Below are 27,869 nucleotides of genomic sequence, written 5' to 3' on the forward strand. Positions count from 1 at the left end.
AATCGAGAAAAAAGCATAATACTTGGTTAAATTGGAGCAAGTCGAGGTAAGTGACTTGTCTAACCTTGTGTGGGGAAATTTCTCCTAGAATTGATATTAATGTAATTATTGAAATGTGTTGAAAGTCGTGTACACGAGGTGACGAGTGTGTACACGGGCTAAATGTGAAGGATTATATTTTTAAATTGTGTAGATCATTGTTGTGCATTTATTAAATTATTTTATCTTGTTATATTCTTCATCATTGATCTGTGATATATATATTTTAAATTTGTTTGCCTTTTCCCTGCTAATTATTTTACCTATTTAATTGAAACTTGGTTTCTTTCATACTGTGCATTATTTGAAGGTTGATTTTCTTTAAATGAAATATTATTAATATGAAATATTTGACATTTTAAATATTGATATTGAAGCAACGTATTAAAAATTTAAAATATTATTTTCCTAAATTATTTATTCTTGAATATTTTCGTAAGATTTTCTTTTTTTGGATTATTCTGGCATGAGCCGTGAGCTCTTTATTATTGAAAAATATTGTTGTTGATTTTTTTGTGGAAAATTGAAATATTGGGCACTTGAGGTGCAAATTATGATATATTGTGATATTGGTACGCATGCGTTGGTATAAGGTCTTGGTATTGAAATGCATGCGGTGAGATAATGGTGGCTTGATACGCGTGGCTAGTAGAGGTGACTACTAGAAGTCATGCGGTGTGATAAGGGTGGCTAAAACGCGGGATGCTATTTCGGGAAAAAAAAATATTTTCTTTAAATAAATTGTGAAGGCTCCCGCGGTGATATAAGAAAATGAGATATTGTGAAATTATTTATAATTTGGGACTACGAGGCGGTACCTCGGTAGTGCCCTTGTTGATATTGATTTATGGCCATAGTTATTTTTCGATTAATTGTTGTGATTTTCATAAAGTTGAAGGAAATTCTGTTTTGATTCTACAAGATATTATTTGCAATTATTTGGTGTCATTAAATATGACATACTATTTGATTCATTTCCAATGTCATTTTATTTTACTACATTGATAAACATTTTACCATGTCATTATTATATTCCAGTAGGGCCTCACCTGACCTCGTCACTACTCTACCAAGGTTAGGCTTGGCACTTACTGGGTACCACTGTGGTATACTCATACTACGCTTCTACACATCTTTTTGTGCAGATCCAGGTACATTTTACCAGCCTAGACGTCAGTGAGTTACCTGCGCACGGAGACTTCGAGGTATATCTGCCAGCGTCCGCAGACTCTGTAGTCCCCTTCTATCATTTTATGTTGCTTCCTTATATTTTATTTAGACCTTGACTTATAGAGACATTGAGAATAAATTCTTAGAAGCTTGTGACTTATTTCTACCGGGTTTTGGGAGTTGTAATCATTTGAATTGTAGATTATTTATTTTCAGATATTTATGATTATTCCGCATTGATAGGCTTACCTAGTCTTAGAGACTAGGTGCCATCACGACACCCTACGGAGGGAAATTTAGGGTCGTGACAAGTTGGTATCAGAGCACTAGGTTCATAGGTGTTATGAGTCACAAGCAGGTTTAGTAGAGTCTTGCGGATCGGTACGGAGACGTCTGTACTTATCTTCGAGAGGCTATGGAACTGTTAGGAAATATTCACTTCTTTGATTCCTTATCGTGCGGCATTGATTTAGCTTGAAACATATATCTTATATTCCTTTGTATCCACTCGTGTATGATATTGCGCATTTAGTATCAATTGTGCGTCGACGGTTCGTGATGCCGTAGATGGACTATGAGGGAGACAGAGATGCTCAAATATTTCCTCAACGTGTGGTTCCGACTGAAGATGCGGGCGCATTGAGAGATCACCTAGTGAATCATGCGGGGGTACAACAGACGTTGGCGTCTGGTTGATTTATACAAGCTGTGAAGGTTACTATTGTGGATCATCGGACGTTGTGACCTATGACTTCGCGCCAAGTGGGGGAGTCCACTACCAATGGGTGGATTGCGGGGTCATGTGTTATATCAGTTTTGGCCTGAAATATATATATGTGGTAGTGAAAGGTTCCCTAAAATTTACACATGTTTAAGACCTGAGATTTTGTAGAGGATAATGTTGGTACTTGCGGTATGTCCGCCTCCTTAATAATTCTATACTTCAATACCAAAGGAGTTATAGAAACAACTCTAAATTTGTAGAAGGTCTACTCAGCGTGGATGTCACTGTTGTGGATTTTGGGGTGCTTCGGAGGAAGTACACTTGTTGACGAGAGTCTGCACTATGTGGTTCGTGATAAGATTTATATGTATGGAGCTCTACTTTTGTGATCGTTATGTATAAATAGGGGTAAGGGTTACCCCAAAGAAGAATCGAAGAGTATGTTAAGAAATTGGTCAGCTCAACAGTGTTGAGTCAGCAGAACAAAAGAAGAAATTTGCCTTGAGAGAGATAATTCTCCACCAGTGTTCGTGGCAAGCCTATGAAAAGGGCAGACCAGCCAATGCAACACCGCCCACTTGGCTCAGTTCTCACAAACGCTTTTGAAAGAGTTTGTTTCCCGGACTCTCAGTAATGCGTGCTGCATAGGGTTTGAACAGTTGCGTCAGGTCACTATTGACGGTGTCAGAATATTCCATCAAGTTCAATAAGTTAGCCCGTCATACTCCTACTTTGCTTCCTACAGCCAGAGGACGAGTCCACAGACTCATTAAAGGACTCAATTATGATCGTAAAATTTTGTACGACTCGGGAGCTACAAGCTGGTACTTCATTTCTGCTAGTTATACAAATTACCAAGATATTAGAATGTGTTCGGGGTGAGGAAAAAGGAAACTAAGGAGACCAAGACGTCTCGAGGTTCTAGGGATTCAGTGGATTCTACTCTGCAAGTATAAATCATTATGGCGGGGGCTCGGGCAGTCGGCAAGCCCAGTCTGCACATCGGATTACTCGGGGTGCTCCAGTAAGTTATTTTAATGCACCACCGACATGAGTTCCTATAATGGTTATTCCAGTTATCTGGCACAGACTCAATATGAGCAGCCTAACCTACAAAAGGGGTTGTTATGAATACGGTGATACTAGGCACATTATGAGAAAATTGTCCCAAACTTGGGAGAGACTTATTTCATCAAAGCACTCAGGCTACGTGTCCCATTGCAGTTACTACACCACCCACACGACCAGTTAGGGGTGGAGGACAGACAGGTAGAAGGCGTCCTAGAGGTGGAGACCCAGCCGTTGATATATTTGTTTTATGGTATGGCTGAGGTCGCTACATCAGTTGGTGTCGTTACAGATACGACCTTGATATAATATAAAGGAATAATTTTCTTAACTTGATTCGGTTCTCAGTATCAAAACGAATCCTTCTATGGTGCTCCACTTATGAGTGAGCTTCGTAATTCTATAATCTACTTATGTGTTTACTCCTGTTGGGCGATTCTATGGAGATAACTACGCCTATTATTCCATGTTGGTCACTAATAAGAGTTGTGAGGATAAAGGTGGCATTATGTTACTCATTTCGGTAAGTTTTGATGTAAATTCTGAATAATTAATTGCAAATTGTGAATTATATGCCCTACCGGTGTGGGGTTCATTATGTGTTGTAATTTTGTTTAACGAAAATTATTTAGAAGGAGCAAATGGAAAGCTTCGATTGGCACGATGTGCATATTACTTGTGATTCAGAACTGAGGACGAGATCCTCGCATTTTAAAATAAACTGATATGTTTAAACTGGGTTACGAGCTGCGGTGGAAGTTATATAAGGACGAGATCCTTATGAGGAAAATTCTTGTGTTTAAGTTCTCCCTTGTGAAATTAAATTTATACTATAGTACTAATAGGGAGTCATGCCTGTTAGGATTGTTTGAAAATTATATATGAAATTCTTTGTGCATACTTGCCAATTTTGTGTTGTAATTATTGAGTTTTAACCTACGAGATAGGTTCCCGCCCAGGTGACGTTAAATGTGACTCATTAACTCGGGTAAATAATTATGAGGTCTTTATGCCTCGTATCTCGTTATCAGTATTATGAAGGTTTAAAATGAGATTGTTTTTAACATGAAGTTAATTGACGATTTTGTAATTGATTATGAACAACTATTAAGACCAGATTGACCCAAAAGGGTGCTCTGTTCATATGGGCCGAGGAATGTTGAGGAGAGCTTCCAAAAGCTCAAGACAGCTTTGACTACAGCCCCAATGTTGGTATTACCTACAGGTTCATGGTCTCATACCGTGTATTGTGATGCATCGCGTATTGGTCTCGGCGCAGTGTTGATGTAAGACGGTAGGGTGATTGCCTACGCATCCCGACAGTTAAAGGTACATGAGAAGAATTATCCGGTCCATAACCTTGAGTTAGCAGCTATTGTTCATGCCTTGAAGATTTGGCGGCATTATTTGTACGGTGTCGATTGTGAGATCTACACCGATCACCGAAGTCTACAACATCTATTTAAACAGAAGGACCTTAACTTGCGGCAGCGGAGGTGGTTGGAGTTGCTTAAGGATTATGATATCACCATTCTCTATCATCCTGGGAAGGCCAATGTGGTGGCCGATGCCTTGAGTCATAAGGCGGAGAGTTTGGGTAACTTAGCATATTTACCGGTAGCAGAGAGGCCTTTGGCCTTGGATGTTCAGGCCTTGGCCAACCAGTTTGTTAGATTGGATGTTTCCGAGCCGAGTCGAGTTTTAGCTTGCGTGGTTTCTCAGTTTTCTCTTTATGATCGTATCAGGGAACGCTAATATGATGACCTCTATCTGCTTGTCCTTAAGGATACAGTTCAGCACAGTGATGCCAAGTAAGTCACTATTGGAGATGAAGATGTATTACGGATGCAGGGCAGGCTATATGTGCCAAATGTAGATGGTTTGTGCAACTTGATTTTCCAGGAGGCTCACAGTTTGCAATACTCCATTCATCCGGGTGCTACAAAAGTGTATCAGGATTTGAGACAACACTATTGGTGGAGGCGGACAAAGAAATACATAGTGGAGTATGTAGCTTGGTGTCTAAATTGTCAACAAGTGAAATGTGAGCATCAACGACCGAGTGGATTGCTTCAGAAGTTAGAGATTCCAGAATGGAAATGGGAGAGGATCACTATGGATTTCGTTGTTGGGCTCCCACGGATTCAAAGGAAGTTCAATGCATCTTGGGTGATTGTGGATAGATTGACCAAGTCAGCTCATTGCAATCCTATGATGACTACCTACTCTTCCGAGCAGTTGGCTCGAATCTATATTCGCGAGATTGTCAGATTTCACGGCGTACCAGTATCTATCATCTCTGACCGGGGTACGCAATTTACATCACAGTTCTGGGGAGTAGTGCAACGTGAGTTGGGTACTCGGGTAGAGTTGAGTACAACATTTCACTCTCAGACGGACGGGAAGTCCGAACGCACTATTCAGATACTGAAGGATATGCTTCGTGCGTGTGTGATAGATTTCGGGGGTGCTTGGGATCAGTTCTTACCACTTGCGCAGTTTGCTTACAACAACAGTTGCCAGTCAGGCATTCAGATGGCTCCGTATGAGGCCTTGTATGGTAGGCGGTGCCGGTCCTCAGTGGGTTAGTTCGAACCGGGCGAGGCTAGGCTATTGGGTACAGACTTGGTTCAGGATACCTTGGAACAGGTTAAGTTAATTCAGGATTGACTTTGCACAGCCCAATCTAGATAGAAGAGTTATGAGAATTGGAAGGTTCGTGATGTTGCATTCATGGTTGGTGAGCGGGTATTGCTCCGAGTTTCGCCTATGAAGGGTGTGATGAGGTTAGGGATGAAGGGCAATTTGAGCCCTAGGTATATTGGGCCTTTTGAGATTCTTGAGAGAGTTGGAGAGGTGGATTACAAACTTGCACTACCACCTAGTCTCTCTACGGTTCATCTGGTATTCCATATTTTCATGCTTCGGAAATATCACAGCGATCCGTCTCATGTGTTAGACTTCAGTTCGGTTCAGTTGGACAAGGATCTATCTTATGTTGAGGAACCAATGGCTATTTTGGATAGGCATGTTCGAAAGCTGAGGTCAAAGAACAATACTTTCGTGAAGGTTCAGTGGAGGGGTCATCCGGTCGAGGAGGCGACTTGGGAGACCGAGCATGATATGCGCAGCTGTTATCCACACTTATTCACCAGCTTAGGTACTTTTTCTAACTCCGTTCGAGGACGAACATTTGTTTTAGAGGTGGAGAATATGATGACCCAAAATGTCATCTTTAAATTTAATAATTAATTTTGTATTCTAAGACCTCAAAAAATATTATTTATCATTCCTCGACTTGCGTGCGCAGTCCGTAAAATTTTTTGGAAAGTTTTCAGGTAAAAAATGAATTAAAATATGAATTAGAGCTTTAATGGTCATTTCATTCATTTCTTTTTGGATTTTTGGAGCACGGTTCTTGGGCGAATTTTGGGCGATTTTCACGAAAAAATATTGGGGTAAGTGTTCCTTATCCTTTATTGATTATATTTCATGATTCCATACTCATTTACATCATGAATCCGTGAATTTATGGAAGAAAAATCAAGATTTTTGCAAACTCTTCCAAAAACGAAAATTTAAGATTTGGAGGTCGAATTGTTATCGGATTTTGGTAAAATTGGTATGGGTGGACTCGTAATTGAATGGGTTATCAGATTTTATAAGTTTCGCCGGATTCCGAGATGTGGGCTCCACGGGCAAATTTTGAGCTAATTTCGGATTTTATTGAAAATCTAATATTTTCTTATGAAATTGATTACTATAATTTTTGTTGACTGTATCGAATTAATTATGACTAGATACGAGTCGATCGGAATCGGAAAATCGAGGAAAAAGCATAATACTTGGTTAAATTGGAGCAAGTCGAGGTAAGTGACTTGTCTAACCCTGTGTAGGGAAAATTTCCCCTAGAATTGATATTAATGTAATTATTGAAATGTGTTGAAAGTCGTGTACACGAGGTGACGAGTGTGTACACGGGCTAAATGTGAAGGATTATATTTTTAAGTTGTGTAGATCATTGTTGTGCATTTATTAAATTATTTTATCTTGTTATATTCTTCATCATTGATCTGTGATATATATATTTTAAATTTATTTGCCTTTTCCCTGCTAATTATTTTATCTGTTTAATTGAAACTTGGTTTCTTTCATACTGTGCATTATGTGAAGGTTGATTTTCTTTAAATGAAATATTATTAATATGAAATATTTGACATTTTAAATTTTGATATTGAAGCAACGTATTAAAAATTTGAAATATTATTTTTCTGAATTATTTATTCTTGAATATTTTCGTAAGATTTTCTTTTTTTAGATTATTCTGGCATGAGCCGTGAGCTCTTTATTATTGAAAAATATTGTTGTTGATTTTTTTGTGGAAAATTGAAATATTGGGCACTTGAGGTGCAAATTGTGATATATTGTGATATTGATACGCATGCGGTGGTATAAGGTCTGGGTGTTTAAACGCATGCGGTGAGATAATGGTGGCTTGATACACGTGGCTAGTAGGGGTGACTACTAGAAGTCATACGGTGTGATAACGGTGGCTAAAACGCGGGATGCTATTTCGGAAAAAAAAAATATTTTCTTTAAATAAATTGTGAAGGCTCCCGCGGTGATATGAGGAAATGAGATATTGTGAAATTATTTATAATTTGGGACTACGAGGCGGTATCTCGGTAGTGACCTTGTTGATATTGATTTATGGCCATAGTTGTTTTTCAATTAATTGTTGTGATTTTCATAGAGTTGAAGGAAATTCTGTTTTGATTCCATAAGATATTATTTACAATTATTTGGTGTCATTAAATGTGACATACTATTTGATTCATTTCCAATGTCATTTTATTTTACTACATTGATAAATATTTTACCATGTCATTATTATATTCCAGTAGGGCCTCACCTGACCTCGTCACTACTCTATCGAGGTTAGGCTTGGCACTTACTGGGTACCGCTATGGTGTACTCATACTACGCTTATGCACATCTTTTTGTGCAGATCCAGGTACATTTTACCAGCCTAAACGTCAGTGAGTTACCTGTGCACGGAGACTTCAAGGTATATCTGCCAGCGTTCGCAGACTCCGGCGTCCCCTTCTATCATTTTATGTTGCTTCCTTATATTTTATATAGACCTTGACTTATAGAGACATTGAGAATAAATTCTTAGAATCTTGTGACTTATTTCTACCGAGTTTTGGGAGTTATAATCATTTGAATTGTAGATTATTTATTTTCAGATATTTATGATTATTCCGCATTGATAGGCTTACCTAGTCTTAGAGACTAGGTGCCATCACGACACCCTACGGAGGGAAATTTAGGGTCGTGACATATTATTATTTATTTTCTATTATTTTGTATATTATATTGTACAGATTATTAGACTAGTGAGTGTCTTGAATGTACCTCGTCTCTACTCCATAGAGGTTAGTCTTGATACTTACTGGGTACCGACCGTGGCGTACTCATATTACACTTCTGCACATTTTTGTGCAGAGCCAGGTATTGAAGATAACGGACTTGACCGGAGTTAAAGCGGGATCGTAAGGATTCAAGGTAGAGCTGCTTAGTCATCGCAATCCCTTGGAGTCTTTTCATTTCATTGTACTGTTAACTTTTAATCAAACAGTATTGTATATCCGATCCTCGTGATCATTCTATGTATCCAGTTTGAGTTCGTGACTCAGTACTACCAGTCTTGGGAGGTTGTATATCGTAATGATTTCCGCTGTTAGTTTTGATTACTAAAAAAAAGAAATGGCTTCAAAATGTAATTGAAATCGGCTTACCTAGTCTTAGAGACTAGGTTCCATCACAACGCCTATTGTGGGATTTTGGGTCGTGACAAATGGTATCAAAGCTTTAGGTTCATAGGTTCTACGGGTCACGAACGAGTCTAGTAAAGTCTTGCAGATCGATACGGAGACGTCTGTACTTATCTTCGAGAGGCTACAAAACTGTTAGGATATTTCAATTTCTTTCATTCCTGTCGTGCAGAATTTGTTGAATTTGGAATTTGAACCTTTGTATGTCCATTCTCTCACAGATGATGAGGACACGTGCTACTGGGTTAGCTGAGCATGCATCCGCACATACTGCTAGGGCTGCAAGAGGCCGGGGCCGAGGTAGAGGTCGAGGAAGGGCATGTGTTGCGACTAGAGCACCTGTCAGAACAACAGTTGAGGAGCCACTAGTAGCTCCAGTTGGGGGACAGGTACCAGAAGCACCTGTTGTTACCCCCAGACTTCAGGAGACTTTAGCACAGTTCCTGAGTATGTTTGGTACAATAACTCAGGCGGGATTGATCTCTGTTGCACCAAACATTCCGCAGATTGGGAGAGTAGCTCAGACTCCTATCTCAACTCCAGAGCAGCAGGGTCACGTTGGTCAGGTTTCGGTGTAGTACCGGTACAACCTGTTATTCCGGTTCGACCTGAGGTCAGGCCCGAGGCATCAGAAGAAGAACAAAAGAGACTTGAAAGGTTTAAGAGGTATAGTCCACCTACTTTCAGTGGCACAGATACAGAGGATGCCCAAGAATTTCTAGAAAATTGTCACTATATTCTCCGCACCATGGGTATTGTGGAGGTGAGCGGAGTTGCCTTTACTACATTTCAATTGTCAGGTGCAGCGTATCGGTGGTGGCAAATCTATGAAGACGGTAGACCAGCCGATGCCACACCACCAACTTGGGCTCAATTTTCGGAAATATTTTTGAAAGAGTTTGTTCCCCAGGCTCTTAGAGATGCGTGGCACACAGAGTTTGAACGGTTGCGTCAGGGCACTATGACAGTGTCAGAATATGCTATCAGATTCAGTGAGTTAGCCCGTCATGTACCTATCGTAGTTCTTACAATCAGAGAACGGGTCCGCAGATTCATTGAGGGTGTTTTAGGCGAGGAAAGGGAGTCTAAGGAGGCCAAAAGGTCTCGAAGATCTGGAGGGTTCAGTGAATTTTACTCTTCAGCTAGAACCCATTATAGCAGAGGCTCGAGCGGCCAGTCAGCTCAGTCCGCACACCAGATTATTCGGGATACTCCAGTTTATAGTGCACCACCGACATAAGATTCTTACAGTGGTTATTCCAGTTATTCGACACAGACTCAGTACGAGAAGCCGCGACCTCAGAGGGTGTGTTATGAGTGTGGTGATACTAGGCATATCATGAGAGATTGTCACAGACTTGGGAGGGGTGGATTTCATCAGAACACTCCAGCTACAAGCTTTATTCCAGTTGATACTCCACGTGCACAATCAGCTAGAGGTGGAGAACAGGCGGGTAGTGGGAGCCTAAGAGGTTGAGGCCTGACCCATTGATTTAATCATTATGATTTGGCTAAGGCCAATACAACAGATGGTGTCGTTACAGGTACGAACCTGATTTTTTTTAATTATAAAAGGATATTTTCCTTAATTTGATTCGGTTCTTAATATTGAGGTGAGTCCTCCTATTATGCTCTACTTATGGGTGAGCTTCGTAAATTTGTGACCTACTTATATGTTTATCCGTGTGGGGACATTTAAAGATGTGAGCCCGTGTATGTCATTTTATTTTTGGTACACCATTAAGGACTATAAGCCCAAAAGTAATTTTTATTATTCATTACAGCGGGTTTAATGTGTTTCGGAATAATTGATTTCAATTTTTATGAATTATATGCCCTACCGGTATGAGGGTTCATTATATGTTGTGAAAATTGATTATGAAGTATATTGAAAAGAAGAAAGAAAGGAAATTGAAAATTTCAGTTGGCACAATGTGCAACGTACTTGTGATTTAGAGTTGAGGATGAGATCCTCGTATTTTTACATGATGTGAAATATTTAAACCGGGTTGCAAGCCGCGGTGGAAGTTATGTAAGGACGAGGTCCTTGTGGTGAAATATTTATGAGTTTAAAAATTTTCCCTTTGTGAAATTAATTTGTACAATAATATTAATAGGGAGTCATGCCTGTTAGGCTTATTTGATAACTCTTGTATATTTTTCTGTTCATATAAAGCCATTTTCGTGTTGTAAACATTGAGTTTTAACCTATGAGATGAGTGCCCGGGTGGCATTAAATATGACTCATTAATCCGAGTAAGTAACCATGAGGTCTTCATGCCTCACATTCTGTTGTCAGTATTGTGAAAATTCGAAATGAGGTGGTGGTTAATATGAGATTAATTGATGATGCTGGAATTAGTTATGAACAACTTTTAAAACCAGAGATTTGGTGATGAGCATACATATGATGTGCTTAATGTCCTGGTATCATTATGATAATGCAGTGCTTGTAATGCTGAGATTGTGTTATTGATATATACATTGTGGATGTATTGTTAGGAGTTGTTTTGGTATTACTCTGACAGGTGGTTAGGCCCAATTACAGGGGAGACTTTACCGAAATTTCTGAAAAATTTGGGAGTTAGAAAATTTTTTTGGGAGATTTAGACTTGCAAAGAAGAGACAAAATTATGTTATGTGTTTGAGGGCGAATGATCCTAAGCGGGGAATAATGTAACACCCCGAAATATTTTTGAAGTACTTCAACACTATCAAAAAAATTGATGTGTGCGTAGGCACGAGTTGCTACACCTAGTTGAGACTAATACCGTGCGTTGATGAAAAATCGGACTTTCTGAAAATATTTGGAGTGTAAGAAATTGATCTTAAGATTCACAAATATGGATAAAAGAAATAATCTCAAATGAGATGGTGTTGCCGGACTTACCTCCAATGCAGTAACGTGGGACCAACTATGAGTATATGTGTAAAAGTAAAAATCATCAATTCAATAACCTCAGAATAATTATTAGCACGTTCGAGGACGAATGTTTGTTTAAGAGGTGGAGCATGTAACGACCCGACTTGTCATTTTAAGAATTTGAGCCTCGTCTGGCGGCATAAGGCCTTGAGCAGTTTCTTATTATGTGTATTGACTTACGTGCGTGGTTGAATTCAGTTACCGGATGATTTGGAGTGATTTGGGACACTTGGTCCCCAAAACGGAAGCTTAAGTCTTAGAATTTTTACCGTAGTCGGAACTGTGTGAAGACGACTCCAGAATGGAATTTTGATGATGTCAATAGCTCCGTATGGTGATTTTGGACTTAGGAGCGTGTCCGGAAAATTATTTGGAGGTCCGTATGCTTGAAATGCCGAAAGTTAAATTTTTGGGAAGTTTGACCGGGGGTTGACTTTTTGATATCAAGGTCGGAATTTGATTCTGGAAATCGGAATAGCTTCGTTATGTCATTTATGACTTGTGTGCAAAATTTGAAGTCATTCTGGATTGATTTGATGTATTTCGGCACAAGATATAGAATTTGAAAGTTCAAAGGTCATTAGGCTTGAATTGAGGCGTGATTCGTGGTTTTAGCGTTGTTTGATGTGATTCGAGGCTTTGACTAAGTTCGTATGATGTTTTAGGACTTGTTGGTATATTTTGTTGAGGTCCCGAGGGGCTCAGGTGAGTTTCGGGATAGTTTCGGACCATTTCTAGGCCATTTTTAATTGCTGGTTTCTGCCTACAGAGGTGTGCATCGCGATCACGAACTTTTGGTCGCGTTCGCGAAGAGCAAACAACAGTTTGGAGCCTTGTGAATCGTGATCGCGGAAGCTCTTTCGCGATCGCGTAAAACAAATCTCTGTTGCACTGACCCGACTTTAGAAGCTTATATGTCACAATCTATAAGGAATTTGGAGATGATCTAAAAAAGAAAGTTGTAGCTCTTGATGTCTAGTTTTCAGAAAAGTATACCATTTGTAATTTGATGTTGTGTACAAAGAGTTATGGTGGATACACTATAGGCTATCTGGGAAGAGTTTGGAAATCTCTATTGCACAGAGATGACTTTGGAAGCTTGTATCTAGGAATGTACAAGGAACTAGGAGATGAGCGACAAATAAAAGTTATAGCCCTTGATGTCTAGTTTTCAGAAAGTTAAACCATTTGCAATTTAGAGATTTGTACAAAACGTTATGACCATTATACTAGAGGCTGTCTGGAAGGGTTGGGGGAGTTTGTTCTTCGCGATTGCGAAGAGCAATTTTGGGTCTGTAAATTTTTGTGCTTCGCGATCACGAAGAGTAAATACCTGGACAGTAGCTATATTTCGAGGTTTTAGCCATTTTTGACATATTTGGAACTATGAAGCTCGGATTGAAGCGATTTTTGAGGCGATTTCACCATATGTATTAAGGTAAGTGTTCTATATCCTAAAGTGTTTATATTTCATGAATCTATGATTATATTCATCGTTTAATTCGGATTTTAATGGAAGAAATCAAGATTTTTGTAAAATCTTCCAAAAACGAAAATTTAAGATTTGGAGGTCGAATTGCTATTAGAATTCAATAAAATTGGTATGGTTGAACTCGTATCGGAATGGTGTTCGGATATCATTGAAAATCTTTGTCAGGTTCCGAGGGGAGGGTCCCGCGTTGACTTTTGTTGACTTTTTGGAATAAATTTTTAAGTGGACGTATTATTATCCGGAATTGTTTCAGACAAATTTTAATGGAGTTATACAATTATTTTGGATAGATTTTGAGCTGTCCGGAGGTCAATTCAAGCAAGAAGGCTATTTTGGAATATCGGCCTAACTTCAAAAAGGTAAGTGTCTTGCTTAACCTCGAGTGGGGGAATTACTCCTTAAGCATTGAGTCTTATGTGCCATTTGTGAAATGTGAAAAGCCGTGTATGCGAGATGACAAGTATGTACTCGGGCTTATACGTGCAAAACTTCATTGAATTAAAGTCTTGGGCATTATTGTGTAGTAAATTGGAAAATTATGGTAAATTATTAAATCATCTGTTTGCCATGCCTAAATCCTTATTGTTGAATTTATTTTTATATGATAATTTGATGTGATTGTTACTTGAACTATTTATGAAATTTCGTGAGTATTGTTGGTTTAGTATTTCTTAAAAATTAATTCCAATATGAATTTTCTTATGCAAATAATTAATTTAAGCGGGCTTAAGAATAAGTGTTAATATAATTATCTGAATTTGCATTAATGAAGGCTTTGCTTTATGCTGAGTAATTTCTGTCTCTATTGATTGTTTTTGGGTGTTATATATATATATATATATATATATATATATATATATATATATATATATATATATTGTGTGGAGCCTTGGGCTATTTGTTGTGAAATTAATTGATTTTGTTATATCTTTAAAATTTGGTTGTGGCCATTGGGCAGATTTGATATGAATTGATTTTATTATGTTGCCGTGTTAATTTTTCGTGTAAATTATTGTGTTGTGTGAGTTATTATTTTGGGGAGATAAGGGTGACATTTCACCGTTGATATTATGTGGGTATAAGGGTGGCATTTCACTATTGTTGTGTTTGTTGGAATACTGTCTGGGCGGAGTGATAAGGGTGGTTATAGGAGCGATAAGGGTGGTAATATGAGCGATAAGGGTGGCTATTAATATTGTCTGGGCGGAGCGATAAGGGTGGCTATAGGAGTGATAAGGGTGGAAATAGGAGCGATAAGGATGGCTATTGTCAGGGACGATATGTGATGATGTGGGGTTGTGGTGTTGATGATTTTTATGTGATATTGTGATTTTTCTTGTGTTTATTTTTATGTCTTGTGCAATTGGTCTTGTTGATAGTAAATTGATAACAATCTGTTTTATGTTGAAATTGAGAGCCTGTGGCTATTGCCAGGCGGATTATAAAATAAAATATGGGCACGAAGTGCCGTGAGTAAATAATGAGGATATTTGGCACGTCAATTATCCCTGTAGTTGTGATATGAAATGTGGGCACGAGGCACTGTGATTAAATGATAATGATAATTGGCACGTGAATTATCCGTGCAACTATGATATGAAATGAGGGCACGAGGTGCCGAGAAAATATGATGATTTAATTATGGGCACGAGGTGCCGTGAAAATATGAAAATGGGCTGAGACCCGTATTTAAGAAATATATGAAAATGGGCTGAGACCCGTATTTTTATGATTATGAAATGAGGTGTCACATGGTGACTTTTTAATTAAAAGAATTATATTCAAAATATTTATTAGGAAGGATTTTCACTTAGAAAGTATTATATGAAAGAATTGTATTTGAAAGATATTTATTTGAGGAAATTATATTTGAAAAGATTTATTGAAAGAATTATATTTGAAAAATAATTATTTGAGAAAATTATATTTAAAAGAGAGTTATCTGGAAGAATTATATGTGAAAGACATTTATTTGAAGGACTTGATTTAATTGGGTGTAATTGTGTTTATTAATTGTTGAGTGATATTAATGGTACTTGTTATATGTTGTGCATATAACTGATTTTTTATCCTGTCCTTATTATTATTTGTTTCCTATTATTTTGTATATTATATTGCATAGGTTATTAGACTAGTGAGTGTCTTGACTGTAACTCGTCTCTACTCCATTGAGGTTAGTCTTGATATTTACTGGGTACCGACCGTGGTGTACTCATACTACACTTCTGCACACTTTTGTGCAGAGCCAAGTAATATCGGACTTGAGCAGAGTTAAAGCGGGATCGTAAGGATTCAAGGTAGAGCTGCTTAGTCGTCGTAGTCCCTTGGAGTCTTTTTATTTCATTGTACTGTTAATTTGTAATCAAACAGTATTGTATATTCGGTCCTCGTGATCATTCCATATATTCAGTTACTATTCGTGACTCAGTACTACCGGTCTTGGGAGGTTGTATATCGTAATTATTTTCGCTGTTAGCTTTGATTACTAAAAAAAATGGCTTCAAAATATAATTGAAATCGGCTTACCTAGTCTTAGAGACTAGGTGCCATCACGACGCCTGTGGTGGGATTTTGGGTCGTGACAGTTGGAAATTACTAAGTTTGATTGAAAGTTGACTTCTTAGCTTACAAGTTCGGATTTTTATGTTTAAACTTGGAATAGTTCTGTATTGCTATTTAAAACTTGTCTTCAAAATTTGGTTTAATTCGGAATTGATTTGACATGATTCGGACCCTTAAAACGTGATTCTAATGTTCTTGAGTTTCACTTTGAAAGTTCATTCGTTTTGAGGATTGATATGTAGATTTAGATATTATTTTGGTGATTTGATTGCACGAGAAAATTCGTACAATGTTATTACACTTGTGTGCATGTTTGCTTTGGAGCCCGAGGGGCTCGGGTGAGTTTCGGGTAGGCTACAAATTGAATTTGGACTTTTGAGATAGCTGATGCCTTTGAAAATCGAGGGCCAATTGCAACATATTCCAGAAGCCTGCACAGGTACATGCATGATAAACACATCATAATGCATTCGAAGGCTATTTATCTAGTATCAGAAAATTTACCTTTCAATGCCATCAAGGACGACTATGCTAAGTGGTGACTTGTACGCATCCTCAAATACCTACCACATATTAGCACAAGACATAGTTAATAACTAAAATGCAAGTAATAATATGCACCGGTATATACAAAGTCATCTATCTTTTAGCTGATCATACTAAAGTGATGTACAAGCTTAACGTGTGTACCTTTACTATCTGAGCACATTTGCTGCTTTCACTGAGCCCAATCATAGTTTCAGCAGAAATCTAACAATCACAGGGGAAAGAGGCAATAAGAGATGGGTTTAAGAGTGAGAATTTGTAATTAATCTCCAGAAAATGTACAAGTTCCCAATATTTAGTAACTTACTATCTTGACATAGGGAAAATCACTTTCAATTCCAACTGTTGCTGCCATTAAAGTTTTGCCACTGTCCAAGGAACAGAAAGACTCAAGATAAATGACCACATAAAAAACAAGAATAACACAAGCTTTTACCTTCCACTTGGGCCTTCCAGAAGACAAGTAATAAGGGGGCTCCCCCTGCTGACTTTAACTTGTTCTGCCAATAGCATAGTTCTTCTGTAGATGTCTTGAGTTATGAACTCAAACCCCCGTTTTTGGGACTTTTAATTCTGCCCAGATACACCTTCTTTGCGTTCGCGAAGGCCAAAAATCCAGCTGCCTCCAATCCTTCTTCGCGTTCGCGTTCGCGTCGCGTTCGCGAAGGCCAACTGCTTCTGCCCCATCATTTCCTCTACGCGTTCGCGAAGTCCTCGTCGCGTTCGCGAAGACCACCTGACCAACTCCCTCGCGTTCGCGTTTCAAGCTTCGCATTCGCGTAGGCCAAACGACTCCAGGCCCCTATCTTCCTTTTCTTCTTCGCGTTCGCGTTGCCTGGGCCGTGTTCGCGAAGGCTTGCCCTGTTCCTTCTTCACGTTCACAGCTTCGCGTTCGCGAAGACAAATCATCATCCCCTCAAACTCCTCTTTGCGAACGCGTGACTTCCTTCGCGTTCGCGAAGAAGGAAACCAGACTTCAGCAACATCAGTCCAAACAGCTCCAATTTGGTCTGAAACCACTTCGAAACACACTCGAGCCCCTCGGGACCCCGTCCAATCATGTTAACCAGTCCTATAACATATCACGGACTCGCTTGAGATTTCAAATCACATCAAATTACACCGAAAATACAAATCGCACCACAATCGAACTTATTAACTTCAAAAACTTTCAACTTCTAAAACTCGTGCCGAAACCTATCAAACCAACCCGGAATGACGTCAAATTTTGCAGGCAAGTCCCAAATAACATAACGGAGCTGTTCCAACTTTCGGAATCACATTTTGACCCCGATATTAAAAAGTCAACCCCCCGGTCAAACTTTCCAAAATTTTGAGTTTCGCCATTTCAAGCTTAATTCCACTACGGACCTTCAAATAATTTTTCGGACATGCTCCTAAGTCCAAAATCATCATACGGAGCTAATGGAACAGACGGAACTCCATTCCGGAGTTGTTTTCATACAGTTCCGACTATGGTCAAAATCCTAAGACGTAAGCTCCCTTTTAGGAACTAAGTGTCCCAAATCACTCCGAATCATCCGTAATTCAAACTTGACCACACACGCGGGTCATAATACATATCGCGAGGCTGCTCAAAATCTTAAGTCACTGAACAGGACATAAATTCTTAAAATGACTAGTCGGGTCGTTACAATTAGTAAGCTTCAGGTTTATATCATGACATGCACAATTGTTAATTAAACTTCCAGTTTACTGCGACATGAGTTTTATATCAATAAACATCCAGTTTACTGTGTCATGTAATTTTGCCATATTTTTTATTTGTGGAATACAAATCAGGCAATAAAGCGGGTAGTATTCATATATACATATTACCCCACTACAGTTGTAGTTATATAATTATATTATATCTTTATTATTTATAGTCTCAATATAACCATCCGCTTTCGCGAATACTTCAGAAACTCAATAAATTTCTTTGAGACTTACTACGATACAAAATAGTATGATTGGCTCTTTCAGAGCTCTCAATTAATTTTGTACTACCACGTATTCATCAACATCTATATGGTGAATAAGCTTTTAAGGAGAAAGTTATATCATTATGGTCATGGTCAAAATTGTATGCAAGATCTGTTTCTTGCATTACTATTGTCTTTTAATAATCATATTGCTAAAATATTTTGGCTCTACAATAGGTGCGTGACCAATGACCATTCATGCCATAATAATGAAACTATTTTTTAAGTTCATCTCAAACCTCTTTCTAGAGATTAGTGTGGTATATCCATGTCACGAACTAAAATCCCATCACATGCGTCGTGATGGCACTTAGTCTGTAAGACTAGGTAAGCCGATTTTATAACAATTCAAGCCATTTTTTTTATATCTAAACCAACAGCGAAAATAATTATAAATAGAACAACCTCCCAAGACTGGTAATACTGAGTCACGAACTCTAACCGAATACATGAAATGATCTCAAGGATCGAATACTCAATATTATTTGATTAATAATTAACAGTACAATAAAATGAAAAGACTTCAAGGGACTGCGACGACCAAGCAGCTCTACCTTGAATCCTTGCGATCACACTTTAACTCTGTCCGAGTCCAATAGCTCCAATACCTGGCTCTGTACAAAAATATGCAGAAGTGTAGTATGAGTACACCACGGTCGGTACCCAGTAAGTATCAAGACTAACCTCAATGGAGTAGTGACGAGGTACAGTCGAGACACTCACTAGTCTAATAACATGTGCATATAGTGTACAAAAATAATAGAAAACAAATAACAATGATGGCAACAACAATCAACCAGTGATATACACAGCAGGGCGACAAGAACACCATAAATATTGCGCAACAAATAATGAATACAAGAACAACCAATTAATCAAGTCCTTCCAATATAAATATTTTGCCTATATGTTTTTCAAATAGAAATCTTCATGATATAATACTTTCAAATATAATTCTTTCAAATAAATCTCTTTCAAATCTCTTTCAAATATAATTCCTTCAAATAAATATCTTTCAAATAAAGTTTTTTCAAATAAATCTCTTTCGGAAAAAAGTCACCATGTGACACAGCATTTCAAAATCATAAAATACGGGTCTCGGCCCACTTTCATATTTCCACAGCACCTCATGCCAATTTCTCTATCAAAACTGCACAGACAACTCACGTGCCAAATATCATCATCATTTAACCACGACACCTCGTGCCCACATTTCATATCACAATTGCACGGACAATTCACGTGCCAATATCATCATTATTTTTTCCGGCACCTCGTGCCAACATTTCATATCTGTTGCGGCGTCCAACCCGATCCCATATAACATTAATCATACATGTTGCGGCGTATAACCCGATCCCATATAACATAATCCGTCTGGCAATAGCCATAGGCTCTCAATTTCAACATAGATCAGACTATTATCAAGTTTACCGAAACAACAAGACAAGTTGCACAAGATATAAAAATAAACACAAGGAAAATCACAACATCACATGAAAATTACCAACGCAATAACCCCACATCATCACATAAAAATTACCAATACAATAACTCCACATCATCACATATCATCTCTGACAATAGCCACACTTACCTCTCCTATAGCCACCATTATCACTCTTATAATAGCCTCCCTTATCTCTACACCCTGACAATATCAATAGCCACCCTTATCTCTCATATAGCCACCCTTATCTCTCCTATAGCCAACCTTATCGTTCCGCCCAGACAATATCCCAACACACATAACAACAGTGAAATGCCACCCTTATACCCTCAAAATAATAACTCAAATAACACAATAATTTATACGGAATATTATCACGGCAACATAACAAAATCAATTCATATCACAATTTATCTAATGGCCACAACCAATTTTAAAGATATAACAAAATTAATTAATTTCACAACAAATAGCCCAAGGCTCCACACAATATGTATAACACCTCAAAATAACAACAGAGATGGAAAATACTCAGTATAGGGCAACATCTTCATTAATCCAAATTCTTGATAATTATATAACGCCTCAGTTTAAACTTATTTCATTAATTATTTGCAGATAGAAAATCCATAATATAATTATTTGCAGACGAAATTTACATAAATATTCAAGTAACAATCATATCAAACTGTCATATAAAAATAAATTGAACAAACAAGGATTGAGGCATGGCAAATAGATGATTTAATAAATGCCAGCAATTATCCAATTTACTATACAATAATGCCCAAAACTTTAACCCAATAAAATTTGCACATATAAGCCCGAGTACGTACTCGTCACCTCGCGTACACGGCTTTTTCACATTTCATAAATGGCACATAAGACTCGATGCCTAAGGGGTAATTCCCCCACTCAAGGTTAGGTAAGATACTTACTTTTTTGATGTTAGGCCGATATTCCAAAATTGCCTTCTTGCTTGAATTGACCTCCGGACAACTCAAATCTATCCAAATTAATTCAGTTCAGTCAATAATAATTATAGGAATTAATTCCATATGAAAATACTAATTTTCTAACAAAATCCGAAATTTAACTCAAAAATCGCCTGTGGGGATCACATCTCGGAATCTGACGAAACTCACAAAATCCGACAACCCATTCAATTACGAGTCCACCCATACCAATTTTATCAAATTCCAATAATGACTCGGCCTCCAAATCTAAAAATTTTGTTTTTGAAAGATTTTGCAAAAATCCCAATTTCTTCCATTTAAATCGGAATTAAATGATGAATATAACCATGGATTTATGAAATTTAATTCTTTTGGATATAGGACACTTACCCAAGTTGAAGTCTTGAAGAAATCCTCAAAATCGCCCAGGAACTGTGCTCCAAAAATTAAAACGAAATGAAGGAAATGACTATTTTTGGTCCTTAAGTTTCTGCCCAAAAAACACTATTCTTGTCGCTACAAGTCCAATTCCGTCCCTAAAAGTGTCAAATCTGGTCGCTAAAGGTACGCATCAGAACTGTTTACACCAGCAGTTTTGTTTTTACTAAAAATGCTCTAACTCTATCATACGAACTCGGAATTCGACGATTCTTATTCCTATGAGTCATAAATAATAATACGAACCTACTCGTTCAATCGAAACTCAATTCGGAGATCATTTACTCAATGCGATACCAATTTTGCTCGTTAAACAATTAACTCCTATAATTCATTATCAAAATTCCGAAAGTCTCGAAATCAAATTTCGATCTCTAGAACTAAAAATAGACCTTTGGATCTTTACATGCTTATGCTGAAAACATCAAATTCTTCCAAAACTCTTCCCCGACAGTCTGTAGTGTATCAACCATAACTTCTTGTACTCAACTCTAACTGCCAAACGGTTTAAATTTCTGCAAACTAGATATAAAGGGCTACAATTTCATGTTTTGCTCATCGCCCAACTCCTTATCAATTGTAAGGTATATGCTCCCAATGTGAGCCCTGTGCAGCAGAAATTTCTGGCGATGCACACTACTGTAGCCAAAATCTGCAGTACCAGTTTCAGTCAATCGACCATAAGTTTTGTATAAATATCCAAATTATAAATGGTTTATCATTCTGGAAACTAGAATCAAAGGGCTACAACTTTCATGTTTTGATAATTTCTATATTCCTTATAGATTTCGATATATAAGCTTCCAAAGTCAACTCTGCGCATCAGAAATTTCGCACATTGCTGTAAAAATAATCAGTTGTTAAAATTGATCCGAAACCACTCCGAAACTCACCTGAGGCCATCGGAACCTCAACCTAATACACCAAAAAGTCCTAAAATATCATACGAACTTAGTTGAAATCTCAAATCACATAAAACAATGCTAAAACCACGAATCATACCCCAATTCAAGCTTAAGGAACTTAAGAATTTCCAACTTCTACATTTGATGCCAAAACCTATCAATTCAATTCCAATTGACCTCAGAGTTCACACAAGTCGTAAATAACATAATAGATCTATAAAAAATTTCAAAATTGGATTCCGACTCCGATCTCAAAAAGTCAACTCCCCGGTTAAACTTCCCAAAAATTCAACTTTCGTCATTTCAAGCAACATTTCACTACGGACTTCCAAAAAAAAATTCGGACACGCTCCTAAGTCCAAAATCACCATACAAAGCTATTGGAATCATCAAAACTCCATTTCGGGGTCGTTTACACATAATTCACCATTCGGTCAATTATTTCAACTTAAGCTTCCAAAACAAGAATTGTTCTTTCAATTAAATCTTAAATCATCCGAAAACCAAACTTGACCACCCTCGCAAGTCATAATACGCATTTCAAAGCTGCTCGAGAATTTAAGCCACCGAACGGAACGTAAATTTTTAAAATAACAAGTCGGGTCGTTACATCCTCCCCTCTTAAAATATACGTTCGTCCTCGAACATGCCAAGAATTATTCTGAGGACATTAAATTTCTGAGTGTATTATTACACACATACTCACGGGTGATTCTACATCACCACAATTTAGCATGGTTCCGACAACACCATCTCACTTGAGATTATTTATTTTATCCTTAATTAAAAACTTTAAAGCCAACTTCTTACACTCCAATTAATTTCAAAAGACCTTATTATCACATCAACATACGGTATTAGTTTCAACCAGTTATAGCAACTCGTGCTTAGGCACATATCAACGTATGCCCATAACCATATCTCTGGTCATAATAGCTGTTTATAATTAATTCCAGCATCCTCAATTAATCTCATATTAACTAAAATTTCATTTCAAAATTTCGCAACACTGACTGCAACAAGCGAGGCATGAAGACCTCATAATTATTTATCCGAATCAACGACTCGCATTTAACACCACCTGAGCACTCACCTTATAGGCTAAAATGCAATGTTTACAACACAAATATGGCTAAATATGCACAAAAACATATAAAAGAATTATCAAATAAGCCTAACATGCATGACTCCCCATTAATACTATAGTTCAAATTTAATTTCACAAAGGGAGAATTTAAACTCATAAACTTTTCACCACAAGGACCTCATCCTTATATAACTTCCATTGCGGCTTGTAGCCCAGTTTAAATATTTCACATCATATAAAAATGTGAGGATCTCGTCCTCAACTCTGAATCACAAGTATTTTGCACATTGTGCCTGCTGAAAATTTTCCATTTCCTTTCTTTCTTCTTTTTAATCAATTCTATAAATAATTTTCACAACACATAATGAACCCCCATACCAATAGGGCATGTAATGCATAAAATTGAACTCAATTATTCTGAAATCACATCAAAACCCACTATAGTGAGTAATAGAAAGTCACTTTTGGACTCATAGCTCCCAGTAGTGTACAAAACAAAATGATAGATACGAGCTAACACCATCAAATCTCCCAACAGGAATAAACACATAAATAGGTTTCGGAATTACGAAGCTCACCCATAAATGGAGCATAATAGGAGGACTCGCCTCGATACTCAGAACCGAATCAAACTAAGGAAAATATTCCTTTATAACAAATCAGGATCGTACCGGTAATGACACCATGTAGTGTAGAAGCCTGAGCCATATCATATCAATTATATCAGCGGGTCGAGCCTCCCCCTCTAGGGCGCCCTCTACCCGCCTGTCCTCTACCCCTAACTGGCTGTGCACGTAGAGTATTAACTAGAATAAAGCCTGTAGCCTGAGTACTCTGATGAAATTCGCCTCTCCCAAGTCTGGGACAATCTCTCATGATGTACCTAGTATCACCACACTGATAACAACCCCTCTGCGGGTTCGACTGCTCATACTGAGTCTGTGTCGGATAACTGGAATAACCATTATAGGAACCCTGTGCCGGTGGTGCATTAAAAGAACTTACTGGAACACCCGGAGTTCCATGACCCCATTGATACTGAAATGTAGAATTATTAAGGATGCGAAAATACCGCAAGTCCCAGCATTATCCCATACAAATCTCAACTCTTAATCATATAAAAGTTTCAGAGAACCTTTCAATACCACCTAAATACATTTCAGGCCAAAATTGATATAACACATGGACCTGCAATCTAATCGTTGATAGTTGACTCCCCTCACTTGGCGTGAAGCCATATGACACATTTCGATGATCCACAATACTAACCTTCATCGCTCGTACGACATTGGTCATAAGGCACCTTAAGCCATTTATTTGGCACATTTCATCCTCGTGACAGTTAAACTCGCTTCCTCCAGTGGCTTGGATGCTAGTATGTACCCTTAGCTAAATAGAAATCTCATATGAACCACATAGTCTCTAATACCACCAATTATCTTTAGATCTACATCCACCTCGTGACCCTACCATGATTGTGATGATTAGGCAACTAATTAAACCTTCTTAAGATTGTACTTATCAACCAGATGTCAGAACCTGTTGCATCCCCATGTGCACAACTAAATGATCTCTCAATACTTCCACATTATCGATCTGGACGACAAGTGGTAACAATGGTGTCACGACCCAAAATCTAACCCGTCGTGATGGCGCCTATCGTGATGACTAGGAAAGCCGACCTTTCCAAAACACTTTCAAAATTTAACAGAAATGAATTAAGATATTTAAAATAACTAGAATTTTTCATAAAAATGGGGGTAAAACCCAAATAAAACATAAATGCGGAAAAACAGCCCGACATCGGGGTGTCACTAAGTCATGAGCATCTAATAACCAATCTAGAAACAAAGTCTACTACTGTCTATGCCAAATGCCAATACAAGAGAGAAAAGATAATAAGAAAGGATAAACAAGGATTGCGGACACCGGCAGCTACCTCGTAAGTCTCCGATAATTAACCCACGCACGAACTCAGCGACCGCCAGAACCGTACACACATGGATCTGCACATGAAGTGCAGGGTGTAGCATGAGTATAACCAACTCAGCAAGTAACAGAAATAAATAAGGAACTGAGAAGCAGTAACGAACTATAATAATACAGATCATTTTAAAAGTTTTCAGTAAAGAGTGAACATGTTTTCAAATCCGGCGGTATAAGTCAAATCAGTTCGAGCCCAAGTAAAACAGATATGAATCTTCCAGAAATTTCACAACAACATCAGATAGCAACTAAGTGCAACAATAAATAAAAGCAACAACAGCCTCTCAAGGCGGCAGTCATTCAACTCATCTCATCAGCTCATACTCTCGGCTCTCAGCCCTCAATACACACTCTCAATAGGTACCTGCACTCACTGGGGGTGTACAGACTCCAGAGGGGCTCCTTCCAGCCCAAGCATTGTATCGCTGCGGCGTGCAGCCAGACCCAATCATATAAGTAGCCATAAGGCTCGTTGTGGCGTGCAACCCGATCCACAATCCATAAATAGCCATAAGGCTCGTTGCGGCATGTAACCCGATCCATATACCCTCACATAGTTCACCTCTTGGCACTTAGGCTCTATCTCAGTCACTAGCCTCTCCAGCCCCTCAGGCTCACAGAATATCATAATAATCGTCCCAAACAGAGAATACAACAAGTATCAACAAGAAATGAGAGGGAACAAAGATATAACACACAAGTAAGACTGTGACTGAGTACAAGACAACAATTAGCATTTAATTCCACAAGTATACGACTGTTGCGGGTCCCAATAGTGATATCATAAGGCCTAAGCATGGTTTCTAACATGAAAGGCAGTCAATTGCTCAAAGGCAAGGAAAAACAAGTGATAACAATGGCTATTCGACTTTACAGTCTCACGGGACGGACCAAGTCACAATCCCTCACGGTGCACGCTCACACGCCCGTCACCTAGCATGTGCGTCATGTCCAAACACTCACATCATACCAATCCTCGGGGGTTCATACTCTCAAAACCAGATTTAAAATTATTACTTACCTCAACGCGCAAAAATCCTACCCCGCAATGCCCTTGCCCCTCGAATCAATCTCCAAATGCTCCAAATCTAGCCATAAGCAGTATGAGATAATCAATATTGGTTAAAAGGATCAATTCCACAAGAAAACTACTAAAATATAGACCAAAATCCGAAATCGGCAACCCCCCCGGGGCCCACGTCTCGAAACCAGATGAAAGTCACAAAACCCGAAAGCCCATTCACTCACGAGTCTAACCATACCAAATTTATAAAAAAATCTGACCTCAATTGTCCCTCCAAAACCCCAAAGTTTACTCTCCAATTCCCAAGCCCTAAACGCCCAAATTTCCAACTCAAATCCCTAATTAGGTGATGAAGAAAGCCATAGATTCATGAAATTTAGACCAATCCGGGTTAGAATTACTTACCCATACGTTTTCCTTGAAAATCCTCAAAAAATCACCTCTCTCCCGAGCTTCCCAAGTCCAAAAAATCGAAAATGAAAGTCCAGCCCTCGAGCTGGTATTTTTCTGCCCAGAAATACAGCACCTGTGGTCCTCTTGTCGCTTATGCGATGCCGCACCTGCGAAAATTCCATCGCAGGTGCGGATTTCACTAAAAAAATCCTGACCTCGCTCCTGCGGCCCCAAGACCGCATCTGCGCTTATCGCAGGTGCGGGAATCCATCGCACCTGCGGCCATCCTTCGCACCTACGCCCAGCTGTCCGCATCTGCGACCCTCGCAGGTGCGGGAAAATCTTCGCTCCTGCCCAGCTCCTTCTTGGCCGCATCTGCGGCTCCTTCTTCGCTTTTGCGGACTCGCACCTGTGGTTCCCACTTCGCAGGTGCGGTTACACCAGTAGCAGCAGCTTCAGCTGCATTTCCTTAACTCCCATTAAGCTGTTAACCACCCAAAATCACCCTGAGGCCTCCGGGACCTCAACTGATCATACCAACAAGTCATATAACCCCATGCGAACTTAGTCGAACCTTCAAATCACTCAAGACAACATCAAAACACCAATTACACCCGGATTCAAGCCTAAAGAACTTCTAAACTTCCAAATTCTACAAATGACGCCGAAACCTACCAAACCATGTCCGATTGACCTCAAAATTTACACACAGTCACAAATGACACCACGAACCTATTCCAACTTCCAGAAATCCAATCCGACCCCGATATCAAAATTTCCATTGCCGGCCAAAATCGCCAAAAGTCCAACATTCGCCAATTTAAGTCTAATTCTACTACGGACCTCCAAATCACATTCCGGATGCACTCCTAAGTCCAAAATCACCTAACGGAGCTAACAGAACCATAAAAATTCAAATCCGACATCGTTTTCCCACAAGTCGACATCTGGTCGACTTTTTCAACTTAAGTTTCCAATTAAGAGACTAAGTATCTCAATTCACTCCAAAACCACTCTGGACCCGAACCAACCAACCCGGTAACATATAATAAAGTTGTAAAGCACAAAAGAAGAAGAATTGGGGGAAACGGGGCTATAACTATCGAAACGACTGGCCGGGTCGTTACAAATGGTTGAGCAACCTTGGCTCCCTTATAACCCCTCTATAGTATCACGAACCGTTGGCGCATAGTTGATATTGAGTGCGCAATTTCATACACGAGTGGATGCAAAAGAACATAAGATATATGCTTCAAGCGGAATAAATATCGCACGATAAGGAAT

At 38.6% G+C, this 27,869-nt stretch overlaps 1 protein-coding gene across 1 annotated transcript; it reads right to left on the bottom strand.

The window, feature by feature from the left end:
* Positions 1 to 16,110: 16,110 nt before the first annotated feature.
* LOC104112909 (vesicle-fusing ATPase-like) lies at positions 16,111 to 16,890 on the bottom strand. Its single transcript, XM_009622952.3, has 5 exons — positions 16,798 to 16,890; positions 16,669 to 16,729; positions 16,506 to 16,565; positions 16,320 to 16,378; positions 16,111 to 16,246 (listed from the first exon to the last, which is right to left on the bottom strand). Exons 1-5 carry the CDS (start codon positions 16,872 to 16,874, stop codon positions 16,111 to 16,113), a joined length of 393 nt encoding a protein of 130 aa, XP_009621247.2. The 5' UTR covers positions 16,875 to 16,890.
* Between the last annotated feature and the right edge of the window lie 10,979 nt (positions 16,891 to 27,869).

The sequence above is a fragment of the Nicotiana tomentosiformis genome, chromosome 4 (genome assembly GCF_000390325.3).
Source record: "Nicotiana tomentosiformis chromosome 4, ASM39032v3, whole genome shotgun sequence".
NCBI lineage: Eukaryota > Viridiplantae > Streptophyta > Magnoliopsida > Solanales > Solanaceae > Nicotiana > Nicotiana tomentosiformis.

Coding starts and splice junctions, on each gene's coding strand:
- LOC104112909 (XM_009622952.3), bottom strand. CDS start 16,874: ATGCTATTGGCAGAACAAGTTAAAGTCAGCAGGGGGAGCCCCCTTATT. Junction 16,730..16,797: donor CTGGAAGGCCCAAGTGGAAG/GTAAAAGCTTGT, acceptor TTCCTTGGACAG/TGGCAAAACTTTAATGGCAG. Junction 16,247..16,319: donor GTCCTTGATGGCATTGAAAG/GTAAATTTTCTG, acceptor GTACCTGTGCAG/GCTTCTGGAATATGTTGCAA.